Source organism: Equus asinus, chromosome 2 (genome assembly GCF_041296235.1).
Source record: "Equus asinus isolate D_3611 breed Donkey chromosome 2, EquAss-T2T_v2, whole genome shotgun sequence".
In the NCBI taxonomy this organism is placed as follows: Eukaryota; Metazoa; Chordata; class Mammalia; order Perissodactyla; family Equidae; genus Equus; species Equus asinus.
This window is the reverse complement of record NC_091791.1, coordinates 145,314,707-145,329,207: the sequence shown is the minus strand read 5'-3', so window position 1 is coordinate 145,329,207 and position 14,501 is coordinate 145,314,707. Positions and strand designations below refer to the sequence as shown.

General features: G+C 41.1%; 1 protein-coding gene across 4 annotated transcripts in view; it reads right to left on the bottom strand.

The window, feature by feature from the left end:
• The window catches only part of MYO5A (myosin VA), a 187,291-nt gene that overhangs the window by 26,508 nt on the left and 146,282 nt on the right, over positions 1-14,501 (bottom strand). For 2 of the 4 annotated variants that reach the window (XM_014850530.3, XM_014850533.3), the window contains exons 28-31: positions 10,813-11,040; positions 5,850-5,950; positions 2,882-2,962; positions 875-1,073 (exon numbers count right to left, since the gene is read on the bottom strand). In XM_014850530.3, coding sequence (XP_014706016.3) covers positions 875-1,073; positions 2,882-2,962; positions 5,850-5,950; positions 10,813-11,040 — 609 coding nt within the window. The remainder of the gene's footprint in view (positions 1-874; positions 1,074-2,881; positions 2,963-5,849; positions 5,951-10,812; positions 11,041-14,501) is intronic. The other 2 variants (XM_044764877.2, XM_070501456.1) reach the window with 1 other exon arrangement.

Genomic DNA, 14,501 nt, shown 5'->3' with positions numbered 1-14,501 from the left:
CTCTGCCAGCCTTCAGAATCTGGGAAGGGAAAAAAAACCTTCTCATTCACTGCACAAATTCTATCAAAAAGAATCAAAAACGTATAATCTTGAATCTTGAGGTTCTTCCTCCCTGACCTGGGAGCTCCATCCAGTGTCAACTAGAGCCCCGACTGGCTCTGGCAACCACCTGCCCTGACCGTAATGCTAACCCCACTTGTCTGCTGGAGATGGAGGCTGGGATAGCCTCAGCGGCTGCTTAGGGAGCAAAGGTGAACAAAGCTTGCCCCCAGTCTCTGTTGTGACAACCACATAATAAACCTCCTCAAATGGCAGAGAATCAGCAGCTGAAGTGGAGGAAGCAGGTCACCCGAGTTCTCAAGGACGTCCAAAGCCCAGCACACAGTCAGGTGATACCTTCTAGACTCTCCAAGTTAGGTCTGAGAATGCTCAGACGCGCCAGAGCCCTCTGTGAGAACAACCTGCGCACACCACCACTTCCACCACCAGTCATTTTCCTTACTCTGTCTCTGCTAAAGTGAGAGCAGTGAGTTTTCCAGCCATGAAAGATGGGTTGAATCAAAAAGAAACTAGGACTGGGGCTGGCCCCGTGGCCGAGTGGTTAAGTTCACGCCCTCCGCTGCAGGCAGCCCAGTGTTTCATTGGTTCGTATCGTGGGCGCGGACATGGCACTGCTCATCAAACCACGCTGAGGCAGCGTCCCACATGCCACAACTAGAAGGACCCACAACGAAGAATATGCAACTCTATGTACCGGGGGGCTTTGGGGAGAAAAAGGAAAAAAAATAAAGTCTTTAAAAAGAAAGAAACTAGGACCGTCCTGCAGGGCCAGGCGCTTCTGGCTGAGTGTGTGGGCCCAGGCACCTCCTCTTACCAAGTTTTCGTTGGTCAGCCGGGTGATCTCATGCTGCAGGCTGGCCTCGATGCGGGCCTCCGGGGGCAGCTGCAGGTTCTGGGCCAGCAGCTGCTGCTGCCGGTTGTTCTCCTCCTTCAGGCTCTGGATCTCCCCGCGGAGGGCTTCAGCCTCATTCTCATGGCTCCTCTTCTGCGACTGGAGCTGGGATTCCAGGAGCCTGTGGAGAAGCCACACAGGTAGGAAACGGAGATGATCCTAGAGTCCCTGCGTGGTGGGTGCAAGGCTTCGTGCTCACTTGCAAGGGCAGGAAAAGTGGGTGCTCTTTAGTGTCTGTGTAACTTCTGACTTGATTAAAGTCAAGAAATTCAAACAAAGGCCAGAAATGAATGCTCTCATATTTGTGTCTTTCTGAATTCCTGCTACAAATACAAAGTTCTCAAAGGCCCTGAGAAACAGGAGCATTTTAGCTCTTTTGAAAGGTTCATAGGAAATGGTGACTAAAATAATCAATTAAAAGACATAGCTTTAACCTGGCTTACCACATTTACAATCTAGCATTTAAGTTGGCAAAGACAGGACCTTTCCTGCAAAATAACTCTGCACGATAGAGGGCTAGGTTACAAACTCCCCATCCAGTTAAATATGCCTTCAAGAATTTCAGTGTTAACAATTTCAGGCAGAGGGTGTGACCAGGGCCCATTTTTACTTTCTACTCTTAACTCTGAAGGACAGAAAGGTTGGAGTGGTACTCTGAAATATACACAGATTTACCCAAGGCAGATAGACAGTTCTGGAATTTCATATATATATTTTCTAAATTTGTCATCTTTTCTCTCCCTATAAATTTCCATATTAGTAACAGAATCCTAACAAGACATGTTTTTAGAACATAAATATTAATAGGACCAACAAACTGTTACTGGTTCTCTGAGCAAACATACAAGTCAGCTGCGTCCCCAAGCAGGCTGGCCACTGGCAGTGAGAATACAGAGAAATAGCATCCTCCCTTTACCACACACCCTGACTTCTACATTCACCCCTCTTCCAAACACAAACAACGTTATGGGTAGGAATTAACCAATATGAAGAAAGAAAAGACACTCTTTTATTCTAATCCCTTTGGTTACCAACTGCTCGGCAAAACTTACGATGCCATTGCAAGCAAACTGTTAGCAGCAGACTAAAAATATTTTAGTGATTATAAAATTTCAAAAGGATTTGAACCAATAACACCACAAAGTTAATGACAATGATTTATGATTAGAACAAACAAAGCAGAATAAGCAGAAGCCCCCTGAATGAATAGTATACTATTTATAAAATTTAATCAGTAAAATGGTATTTTTATGAGATTTTTAAGATACAAATATCACTAGAGCAGAAGAGTGTCTGTGCTGGAAAGGTGTCGCTGTTTCAGTTTTGTCTGCTGTCTCCTAAACAGATTTAACATACTGAGTTTGGGGAATTATTTTGAACTGCAGCAATGCAGGAACCCCTCCTGATTTGCTGTTTCACAAATTTGAATTTCATGATAACCACATAGAATGCCAAACCATGTACTTAATACTGCTGTTAGGCAGCATGATAATCATATGTAAGAATGTAGCCACACTGCCACAGGCACATGTATCCTTTAGATTGATCATCATTCCAAACAAGCAGCTGCCAAGTAATCGGGATTAATCTCTCCTACAGTAGTTTGGGCTCTAGTTCAAAGGTTTTGGCATTCTTCCAACTCCTAGTGAGATATTCACAAATTTTTAGCGTCTGAAGAGAACTCTAGGAGCATCCTTCACTTATGGGCCGCAACTCTTATATTCACCATCAATCCATTTCAACTTTAATAGCATCCCTTAGTGGAGAAGGTTTTTAAGAATGTTTTTGGTTGAATGTTCTAAGTTTTACTGAAATTTACCCAGGAAGACAATTAAAGTACAAGAAATACAGAAGTTAAAGTCAGGACGCCACTGTTAGTAAGAAAAACAACAAATTAATAACATTCCATTGTGAGGAGACAAATATAACCTGTTGGCTTGTTTTAACCCTTCATAAACCAGCCACAGCTCTCCATCCTCATTCAACTCATGGCAATCCATAGCAGATGATCTTCCATGCAAAAGGAACAACAATGCAAAACACAAAGGGACACAGGATGGTAATGAGATGATGATGGTCAAGAGGAGCACATGGTATTTCAATATTTTATTGTCAATAAGATTGTTTTTATTAATTACAGATGACTTTAAGACGTTACCACAGAAATTATTTTTGGTTAATTTAAAAAAAATGGGTAACATGTAACATCACACATAAATGGGTATCCATTAAATCAAGAAAAATCAAGGATCTAGAGCTCTTTTTTCTGCAAAATAAGAAACGACTGAAAAGGTGAGAAAGAGGTTCATTTTTAACATTTTATTCAGTTGGCAGAATGATCTTATATGTCACATATTATATTAGAGACTAACCACAACAGTCACACATATGGAATGAAAACTTCAGCTACTGTCTTCATGTGGCAATCTTCCCAATCCATTTCAAAACGAAGTTTTAAGTCTTCTGGGTAAGAACTTGTTTTAGCTTAATAAAATCTGATTTCCTATTTTCAAAATTGTTTTAAAAAATTCTTACAGGAGTAATTTATAAATAAGAATATGTCCAAAGTTCTCAGCTTTTATGACACAACTTTTAAAACATTTTTGCATCAAATATTAATTATACGACCTGGGGAAACTGCTTTTATATTAGAGAAATGACAGATTTTATTAAAAGTATGTATAATTAATAAATAATAATGACAAAGTTGATCACAGGATTTTTCAACCTAGGGTGTGAAAACAATATTTTTGAGTGTTTGCTAAGTGTCAGACACTGTTCTACATCCTTCCACATCTATTATTTCGGTTAGTTCTCCCAGTAACCCAATATATATGATTTGCCACATTGCAGAGGAAGACACGGAGGCTTAGAAGTAAGATACCTGTGGAGGTTACAGCTGGCAAGTAGTGGAGCCCAGGGCTATCTGACTGGAGCCCAGGTTCTTATGCCTCCTCCTAGACTTTTGTTGTTGATACAAAGTTTACACAAAACAAATTCCAGAGAATGCTCTTCTGTTTTCCTTCTACCATCTCTCCCTGGAGAGCTGACCTATTTGCATGGCCTCAACTGCATTATTATATGCTGATGACTTCAAAATTTATATATCAGACTACACATCTCTCCTGCTCCAGGTCTATATTTTCAACTGTCTAATGGATTTCTCTCCTTGGATGTCTTTCTAGTTCCTCAGATTCAATATTTGTAAGTCTATTGATTATTTCCACACCCCAGACGTAGGATCATGAAATGGCATCAGTGCATCCAACCAAGTACTGGGGCAGACACTTCAGTCACCCTCCACAAGTCCCTATCCCTTGTGCACACGTCCAATAAGCCACAAGGCTTCCTGACCTCATCTTCTTATGTATGTTTCAAAGTGTCCTGTTTCTCTCAATCCCAACTGCCACCAACCAAGTCAAAGTCACCATAATCAGTCATTCAGTTACAACAATAGCCTCTTAACTACTCTTTATGTTTCCAATCTTGTCCCACTACAATTTATTCTCCAACATAAAAGCCAGGGCTGGCTTTCTAAAATTCAAATATATCATTCTCCTACTTAAAACCTTTCAACAGCTTCCACTGTCATTGGAGTGAAATCCAAATTCTCTTGGCTGTCTCTCCAACTACCTACAAACTCTGTGAAAGTAAGGATTGTATTTACCTTGCTTACTGCTATACTCCCAGTGTGTGACACAGGGCCTGGCATGAAGCAGGCACACAATACATATCTGGTGATCGAATAGCTGAGTGGATGGATGAACAGTACAGTAGAGCTCTTGCTATACTAAGACATTCTTTGATAGAAGATATGCTTATAATTTACCTTCATAAATTAAAATTTAAGTTTAACCAAGTAGTTCCATAAAGCATTCTCCACTCTTGCCCAAAAAAGAAGATAACAAGTACCTTACATTTTGCATGACAATATTCTGTAGTTTGTGAAGTATTTCTGTATACCAATCCTGATACTAGGCATCAGGAGACCTCAGCTGCACACTGATAATACAAATCTCCAGAACTGTCTTTCTCTGTGATCATCGCTGACCACATTCGTTTAAGCATGCAGTCTTTTAAGTTCAGAGTTCAATAGAATGAAGGCCCTGTTGAGAAGTAGGGGGTGGTAGGAAGGCTGAAGGAATTCCACAGATGAGCCTTCACTTTGTGATAACCTCAACTATAGGGAAAGCTTTCGGGAAAGTTCAGTCATTTAGTGACCGTGTAAATCCTGTACTCTCAGTCAGCCCACCCGAGGCTCTTAAGTGAATAGTGATGGAACTAAGTGCCGTCTGCAACTTCACTCATGTTACAGTAAATGGGATAAAACCAGAGTTAGGATTTTCTCAGAACCTCTTAGAAAATGTGACAAAAACCTGGTCTCGAATATCAAGATCCCACCCTAGAAGTCATAGTACCATTTTAGAATTAATTATATAGCCAACACTGACGTGATTGCAGATACTTCGTCACTTCTCTTCACACTAAGTTTCAATTAGTGAGAGCTGCAGTTGCCCCTACAAACCTTCACAGATAACCATCGTGAAGAACGAATCAAAGTGACCATCCACGACAGGCCAACAGTGAGAAACTGGTTTTCTTCTCAAGGCAGTCTCTCAAGCCTAAGACCCTAAATATGCAGAAATATATTCCCTGATGTAAAGAATATTTTCCCTGACATCTCTCATCAATAATGCTACCTTAAATTTTGAGATTTTAACTAGGACTCTTTGGAAACCTTGGATTCCCAGTGAAGGTCAGTTGATGTCTAATAAAGCAATGCATAAACACTTTCACTATATAAGAGGCTGGCTTGAAGACTAAGGATCGATATGATTATACATGAATTGATATAATCATTGATGTGATTACACGAATAAAAGAAGTATCAACTTACCTGTTTGTTTCTTTCAAACCAATGTATGCTTGTGCTATTTCGCCTTTATCTTTCATTTTTTGTACATCTTCCAAAAGTATTGTGGAATCTGTCATTGTATTCTGAAGGGGGAAATAACACATATCCACATTAAGAGTCAACTCAAAAGACTGGGACCACATACAACATTTTTTGTTCCTCCAGAATAGGGAGGTTTAAGTACTCCAGCACACCTCTGCCCCACCAGAATGTCAGCCCCAGCTTTGTGCATCTACAGAGGAGAGTGGGGCACACGCAGTTAAGAGAAAAAGGCACCTTCAGTCCCTCTGCTTAGAATCCCTGATGCTCTACTACAAAACGGGTGAGATTCCAGAGTACCACTGCCCTGTAAATAAAATCACTGACAGACTACGTGTGTTTTACATTATGTGAAATACACATATTCCATTAAATAGTTCCTTGGTGTACTTGCTTGATTATTGTTCTAATGCTGTGTGTGTGTGTGTGTGTGTGTATATATATATATTATACAGCATTATATCTATATATAGCATAAATATATATTTCTAAGTGTATATATACACACACACTTTATATATAAATATATATATATTTCAAAGTATATATACAACATTAGAACAATAACCAGGCAAGAACACCGAGCAACTATTTAATGGAATGTACAAAGCTGTTCTTTCTACTTCTTTCTAACCAGTTATAATAAAACAAATGTCCCAATAAAACACTAAAAATTTGACATAAAGCTCATTTTTCCACTAAAAACTCAGTACAAAAAAGGTGGTGTTCAGATGATATGCTTCAGAAAAGTTTTTCTCCCATCTTTGAATATATATAAAGGGGAAGGGTTTAGCTCCTTGTAAATATCTACCACCTGCTGTTATTCTTCTTTCCTCTGTTACAGTATAGCACGGTACATAAGCCTTTGAAATAAACATCTGGCAGGTTTTGTATAATGATTTTGTATAAAAAGGACTATTTTCCTAACATTTTTACTTCATGTGTTATTTTTCCTTTTGGGTTTAATCTGTCTGACAACCAACATAATTTCAAAATCTTGCTTCTACTCAGCTACTCTTTATCTTTCCTAAAGCAGGGCAAAAAGAGACAATAAGAACACTGCTCCACAGCCTCTAAACAATAATACACTTGAGAACCCGGGGCCCATCCTGTCGGGGCCCATCCTGTCTGTCTAAATAGTCTACATCGGATTCTTTAGTCGACGTTTGCTCTAAAGCCAGGCCTCACGAGGAGGTGGAGTTAACAACACACACTTCAAACACCAGGATCTCCGAGACCAGTTCCAAGGCGACTTTAATGCCAACTAGAGGCCTACAAATACCTGCTTTTCAAATTCAGTGTTTATAAGAAATATCCTGTAAAAAAATCCTGTCCTTTTGTGAGTTTATAAATGCATCCTTAGTGAAGACCAAATATAATCTGATAAAAGCTATTAACAAGAACTCATATTTTACTGAATTTTAAAAATCTTTCCCATGAACACCACACGCAGCAGCATTTCTTTTTTAAAATTATTTTATTTATTTATATATTTATTTGAGGAAGATTAGCCCTGAGCTAACTGCTGTCAATCTTCCTCTTTTTGCTGAGGAAGACTGGCCCTGACCTAACATTCATGCCCATCTTCCTCTACTTTATATGTGGGACGCCTGCCACAGCATGGCTTTTGCCAACTGGAGCCACGTCCGCACCCGGGATCCGAACTGGTGAACCCCGGGCCGCTGAAGCAGAACGTGCGAACTTAACCGCTGCACCACTGGGCTGGCCCAACAGCAGCATTTCTTTAGCTATGTTTTATAAATATTTTAGTACACATTTCACAGAAAATTTCTTTTCCTCTTTCCCAGAAAGGCATAAAATCTTTCTATTTGATAAAGGGCCATACTCAGATTTTTAAGTTTTAAGTAATAACTCTCAAAGACTCAGTTTCTGTATTAAATAATGCTACACATATTTTCTGATATCTGAGGCCCTACATGATGTGGCTTTGAACTTTTAGTAAATTAGGTAACTTGGTCTAATTAACTAATCCAAAGAAAAGACAGGCTTCTTAGCATACTGTTGTCCTGGTAGCAGGTAAGCAGCCAGGCCTTCCCTCGCCTGGCCTGCCTTCGCTAAGGAGCGGGGGCTGGGGCACGGGATCAGACTTGGACTGCCAGCACTAGGAAGTTCCTGACTCACTGCTCAGTTTGTGTCCCGAGGCCAGTGACCAGAACTTCTGAAAGGGTTGCACCACATAGGAAAATCCTACCCTTTCCAGGAAGGGTGTGCTCAGCTCCTCAGGCTCTTCCTCACCCTTGGCCAACAAACCCACAGCTGGTAGAAATGAGATCACGGGAGAGCCTGTGGTTTGAGTGCACTACAATTTAAGGGCTTCCCTCCCCTGCCCGTGGATGGCCTCCCATAACTACCACAGTGAGTCACAGAGCTGACTATGAACTAAAAGTCACGGAGAGCTCTCTGTGATCTAGGTTGGTGCCTACTGCATCCATTATTTTCCCACTGACTTTCCAAATAGGAAGGGTCAAATAGGATATTAATTTGTAAATATCAAAATACACTTAGTGGCCAGAAAGCATCAACTGCATATATTGGAGGATACTTATAAACCAAAAATTAGGATTAAATAGAAGTATTTACTAAAAATTTTATAATTACCTTGTCATCCTGAAAATCACAAGTCAGCATGCACAAAAAACAAATGGAGAAAACAATAAACCCTTAGTTCCACAAATAAATTCCATCAATGAGTCCCCTTCATAACAGACAAAAGCTAACTGTAAAAACAACCATGAGCTGCTTCTCCTAAAACTAACTCAGTATATAAATTAGTATTCATGGAAGTGGCATAAGGTGGACATTAATATATATTTATGTGGTGGCAACTCTTAATTCCCAGGAACAAGTGATTGAGATTCTTTTTGAGTTGTTTTGGTTTTTCTAATTATAAAGTATTTGTGAGTATGTAAGAAAATGACCCTGCTGTTAATGTATATGGTGAAATTCTTAGCCAGGTCTGTGAGAGTTACAGTAATGTCCTGATAGGAGGCCCTTCGTCTGAGTGAAGCCTCCCTGAACACTCGTGGAGGCGGAACAGATAAACCAGATGTGGCTGGGCTGGATCACCACCCAGCTCGCAGGGTGTCACTCACCACTGCCCTGCAAAGGACTTGTGAAATGATGTGTCTCTCTGACTAGAAACTGAAGGGGACAAACAGCCCTGCATCTGAAAGGTCCCAATCACTGTCATGGGCATTTTTCCTAGGAAAGAACAAGCTGCTGCCATGCATAGGTTGGGAGCTTGGGGAGCAGGGATCTTGGTTAGACAGGACCAGCCCATAGGGGCTGGAGAGCAGTGGTCACACAGAATATGTGAAATGGGTAAGAGTGTGTGATACCAGAACTATGTGCTCTGTTTGCTGGATTGTTTTTATGCTCCTTGGGTCATTGTCCTTTTCCTTTCCTTTAACTTTTACTAAAGTTTCTTATGAGTATACCAGTTTGTCACAAGGAGACCAGAGAAAGGAACCTGGTTTTGGACTCTGCTCCAGTTAGCATGCAAAGGGAGCCATGGTAATCATGGGAACCAAACTGAGACAGCCTCGGGGAAGGTGGGATGTATAGGGCCAAGCCAAAGGAGAGATTCCCCTTCTGAACTCTTCTCATTTCAGACTTCCGGGGTTTGTGATTTGTTTTAAAATACGGAAGCCCATTTCCTTTTTTTCTGGGAAAGACTCACTCTGAGCTAACATTTGTTGCCAATCTTCCTCTCTTTTTTTCCCCTCTTCCCAAAGCCCCAGTACATAGCTGTATATTCTAGTTCTTCTATGTGAGCTGCCACCACAGCATGGCCACTGACAGACGAGTGGTGTGGTTCTGCACCTGGGAACCGAGCCAGGGCCACTGAAGTGGAGTGCACCAAACTTTAACTGCTAGGCCATCAGGGTTAGGAAGCCCATTTCTTTATATACCTCCACTTGTTACTGGGATTTCTTTTCCCCCAAGATTATTTAGTCAGATATCTTGTTTTCAGAATTTGCTATTTTCTGGATCAGGGTTGGTCCCAGGTGTGAAGTGTCTTTATCAAATCCAAATGTTAGGTGCCAGGTTCAGTATGTTAACCACATGCAGAACTATTATTTCTAAGACAAGTATTCTCAGATCTCTCAGGCATCCAGTTCATTATATATCATAGTCATTTTTTATATGGCATGCCATGCAGCCAGGATACTGGATTGCCTGAGTCTCGGTAACACTTGGCTGCATGAACATGGGCAGGGACACAGGTCAGGTTTTAATATATTACTCAGATTCCCTCTGATGGCAAATGACAAAAAGGCCCATTTCTCACCAGCACATGGCGGCCTTGGGTCCCAAATTACCTGAAGGCAGGGGAGGACTTCAAAGGGCCATCTGGATCCTCCAGCATGGGTCCTTTCAGTTGAACCAATAACACAGCCCCTCCCAGCAGGGACAGCTCCCCTATTAAACAGAACTCCCTGAAGTGAGCAGAAATCACCTCCGGGTAACTTCCACTCACTGATGTCATGTCTAACCTTTTCATATGCTACCTTTCCAGCTAAACAAGCTATTTTCAACAAATAATTTTAAAGTTATATTTAATGCCTTTCCACAGCAAGGCAATTTATGGATTTTTGGTCAAAATTTATCGTGGCCAGATTACTACAAAAAGTTTCATTTTAAAAGCCCTTTGCTCATAAGTGAGAGATGAAACTTTGAAGATGATTTTGGATTTCACTTGCTTTTTGCTCACTCCAGTTGGCATTGGCAACAGTTTTAAAACAACATTGAAATTTTTTAAAAAGGATGATATCCTCAACTAGACTAAAAACTGCTCTTTAGTGTTTGCTTCTTTATGTATTGGAGGGAAAGGAGAGGGAGAAATGGAGGCCAGCACCTACTTTACCCTCTTGCCCACACTTACCTTGGGTTGGATGGCCTCTTTCTGGCTCACCAGCTGAGACCTCAAGATGAGGACCTCCTCCTTGCGGACATCGAGCTCCTCACTCACAGAGGTCAGCTGCTCCATGAGGACACGGTAGGCTGGTGCACCTGGAGCGGTCACCTCCGGGGCACTTTTCTCACTGAGTGCCTTGCGTAACTCATTTAGCTCATTTTTCAGTTTTTTGTTTTCTGATTCTAGTTCTTGACGCTGTGTGAAGAGACAAGGAACAGTTCATTGCTGTCGTCCTCAACTTTACATCGGGATACTCACCTTCCCCGAAGATGGCAGAAGAATTCTGCTGGAAAAGACTGTCAGAGCTACCCTAGTGAACGGCTTCTAGGTGCTACTGGGAACTCTGTTCACTAAATTAAGAAAGTCATCAAGGGGAGTTGAGCAAGGTGAATGGTAGTTTGCTTCATCAATCCAAATTCCAGAGTCAAATTTATTCCAGGCCTGCCCAGGGTGTGTTCACAGGCCTGGAGAGATTGCTGAGTCCCAAGGGGTAAGTTTAGCTAAGAAGCCCAGTTTTGTTTGTGGATAATACTAGGGCAAGTATGAGAGTCTAGTTGGTCAGGTTACTTCCAATGAATGGTTCTGATGAGCAGATCCCTGAAACCTTGAGTAGCATCCTCTTATTTCCTTTGTAAAGCAAAATGGAAAGACCACTGAAAAACGAGGCTTTTCACTTCTAATAAAAAAATTACATATCATTTAAACTAATAAAATTCTCTTTAATGTGTGGTGTTTTTTTTTTTTTTTTGAGGAAGATTAGCCCTGAGCTAACATCTGCCACCAATCCTCCTCTTTTTGCTGAGAAAGACTGGTCCTGAGCTAACATCCGTGCCCATCTTCCTCCACATTATATGTGAGACGCCTGCCACCGCATGGCTTGATAAGCGGTGCATAAGTCTGCACCTGTGATCTGAACCAGCGAACCCCAGGCTGCTGAAGCGGAACATGTGAACTTAACCGCTGGGCTACAGGGCTGGCCACCCAAAAATTCCCTTTAGTGTTTTGAAGTGTGCTTGCGAAGTTGCTGGCAAAACCTTGGGAGGTGGCAGGAGAGGAGAGACCGCCTCTTCCTTCAGCCACCCAGACGGACATACACATCCTTTACCCCCTCCATACTTTCTCTTATTCTCAGGCATCCTCATGTCACCAGTTAGCACCACCCTCTGTACACTCTGCTTAAACAGTGGCATTAGGAACCAGAATTGAGTTCTGACACAAAATTCTATTTACTGACACTAAAACAGAAATGCCACAGGATACCAGTTGGGAAAGTGAAGTAGACAGTCATATAAAAGCTCCGAGGTGGGGCTGGCCCCATGGACGAGTAGTTAAGTTTGCACGCCCTGCTTCGGCGGTCCAGGGTTTCGCCAGTTTGGATCCTGGGCATAGACATGGTACCGTTCATCAGGCCATGCTGAGGCGGCATCCCACATGCCACAACTGGAAGGACCCACATCTAAAAATAAGCAACTATGTACTGGGGGGCTTTGGGGAGAAAAAGGAAAACAAAACAAAAGCACCATGGTACCTTACTTAGCACATGACATAAGGCCTCATGAGAGTGTAAGTGAGACACTTGTGTATAAAGATAAAATATTTTATTGTTTCTTCCAGAGAAGCAATCATGGGTATGTAGCACCATATCATACCTTTCAACATGTTATGGTAAAACTATTTAAAGTTCTTTTTTTTTTCCTAGTTTAAGAATATATAACGCTTTCTTTCATGAATTAATCCATTTTATATGAAAATGAATGCTCCTTCCTATCCCCAGTCTCCCACCAACTGGTTATCAGATTCATATGGCTCATTTCTGCAACAGAAAACACATGAATGTCTTTACTTTGACAGCTAAGCTCTCATGCAGTGTTTCCCAAACTTCAATGTGCGTCAGAAGCACCTGGAGGACAGATTGCTCGACCCACCCCCAGAGCTTCTGATCCAAAAGGTCTGGTGTGAAGCCCACAGATTTGCACTTCCAACAAGTTCCCAGGTGATGTTGATGCTGCTGGCCCAGGACCACATTTTGAGAAACACTGAACTAATACTTGGGAACTCTGTGATCTGGGCTTTATTTTTAACATACTACAGGAGAATGTCTTTATTTGTCCATTTTTGTGTGAGGCAGGCAGAGGGAGAAAGTCTGACGATCAGATTCCTACCCCCATTCCTTTGGCTTGTCCCAGCTCATCCCACCTGATTCCTGTCTTGTGTGACCCGTATCATGATCTGGTCTAGCAGACAAAGAGCACAAGAGGCAATGGACAGTAAGAATGAAAGAGACGACCCTTTGCTGCCACCCTTTTCTTTTTCCATAATCATAAATACTACCCAAGTAGTACTTTGATTGAAGGAGCAAGAGATTTACTCATGCTATAATTTAGAAAGGGCAAATGGGTCCTTTAGGGTATTCAAAAGTAAATACTATTTTTTTGTAAAAATTAGTTTTCAAACAAGTGATGATAGGAACCCAGGGTGTTTAGAAAGTTTCTGATTGTCTGGAGACCTGGATTCAAGATCAGACTACCACCTAACAGCCGGTCTCTTAGCTGTTCTAAGTCTCAGTTTACGAGGCTTTAGAAAGGAAAGAAACTTATTCCAGAAGTTGTAACAATGACTAAACAGGATAAGGTGTAGGAAAAACTTTTCAAACTGTAAAGTAAATACAAAGTATTATTATTCAAGTGTTTTTAAAATATCAGTGGAAAGGTTCTAACAATCTTCAGGGAAGGAGCTGATAAAAGAATTATGGCTTAGGCAGGGTAGAAGACTGGTATTCTCCATACCAGACGCCATACAGGCTGGAGAGGCAGTGGTGATCAGCAGTTCTGGACCATGGGCAGTGGGGACTCTATAGAGCAGAGGGTCCTATTTCTGTGCATAAATTTTGTTCCAAATCATAGTATTAGGAAATGATATATCAGGATTAGACTTGAAGCAACATTACTGGGGGGAAAAATACTTCATGACAGCTTAGAGAGACCCTAGCAATTCTCAAATATATATAAGGGCTTTAAAATAATGAGTTTCCTTATGCTATTTTGTGGCTTTTCTAATTTTTAGCTTTGTTTGGTTATAATCATAAACCTTACTATAATTTTCCAGCTATTCTAGACTATAATTTGCCAAAGCAGAAAACAGTAAAAAATTGACATAAGCTAGAAAAAAATCTGAGAAAAATAAGTTTAAGACTAATAAGTTAATTAATAACCTAAAAAACTTCTGAAGCTGGGGGTGTCTTGATAGCTGACACCCCTAATAGCTCAGACACACTTCTCCACATTACCCCCCTCCTTCCAACTGTTTTTATGAAATAAGAATACGTTTCTACTCTACAAACTAATATCTAGCTTCCTTTCTCTACAAACACGTAGTTTCGGTGGGGTTTGGTGGTTGGAGCATGGGGTTTGGAGCAGATATCCACGATCAATTCCTGTTCCTGTTGGTTTCTAGCGGGGTGATTCTAGGGAAGTTACTTATACCTTGGCCTCAATTTCCTCATCTGTAAAATGGGAACTAAAATACTTATTTGCAGAATTGTTGTAAGAGTTAGAGCTGATATATGTAAAGTATCTGTATTTAAAAATGATGGTGATAATGACAGCAGCCAACATTTGCTGGGTACTTACTCTGTGTCAGGCACTATTCTAAGCAGT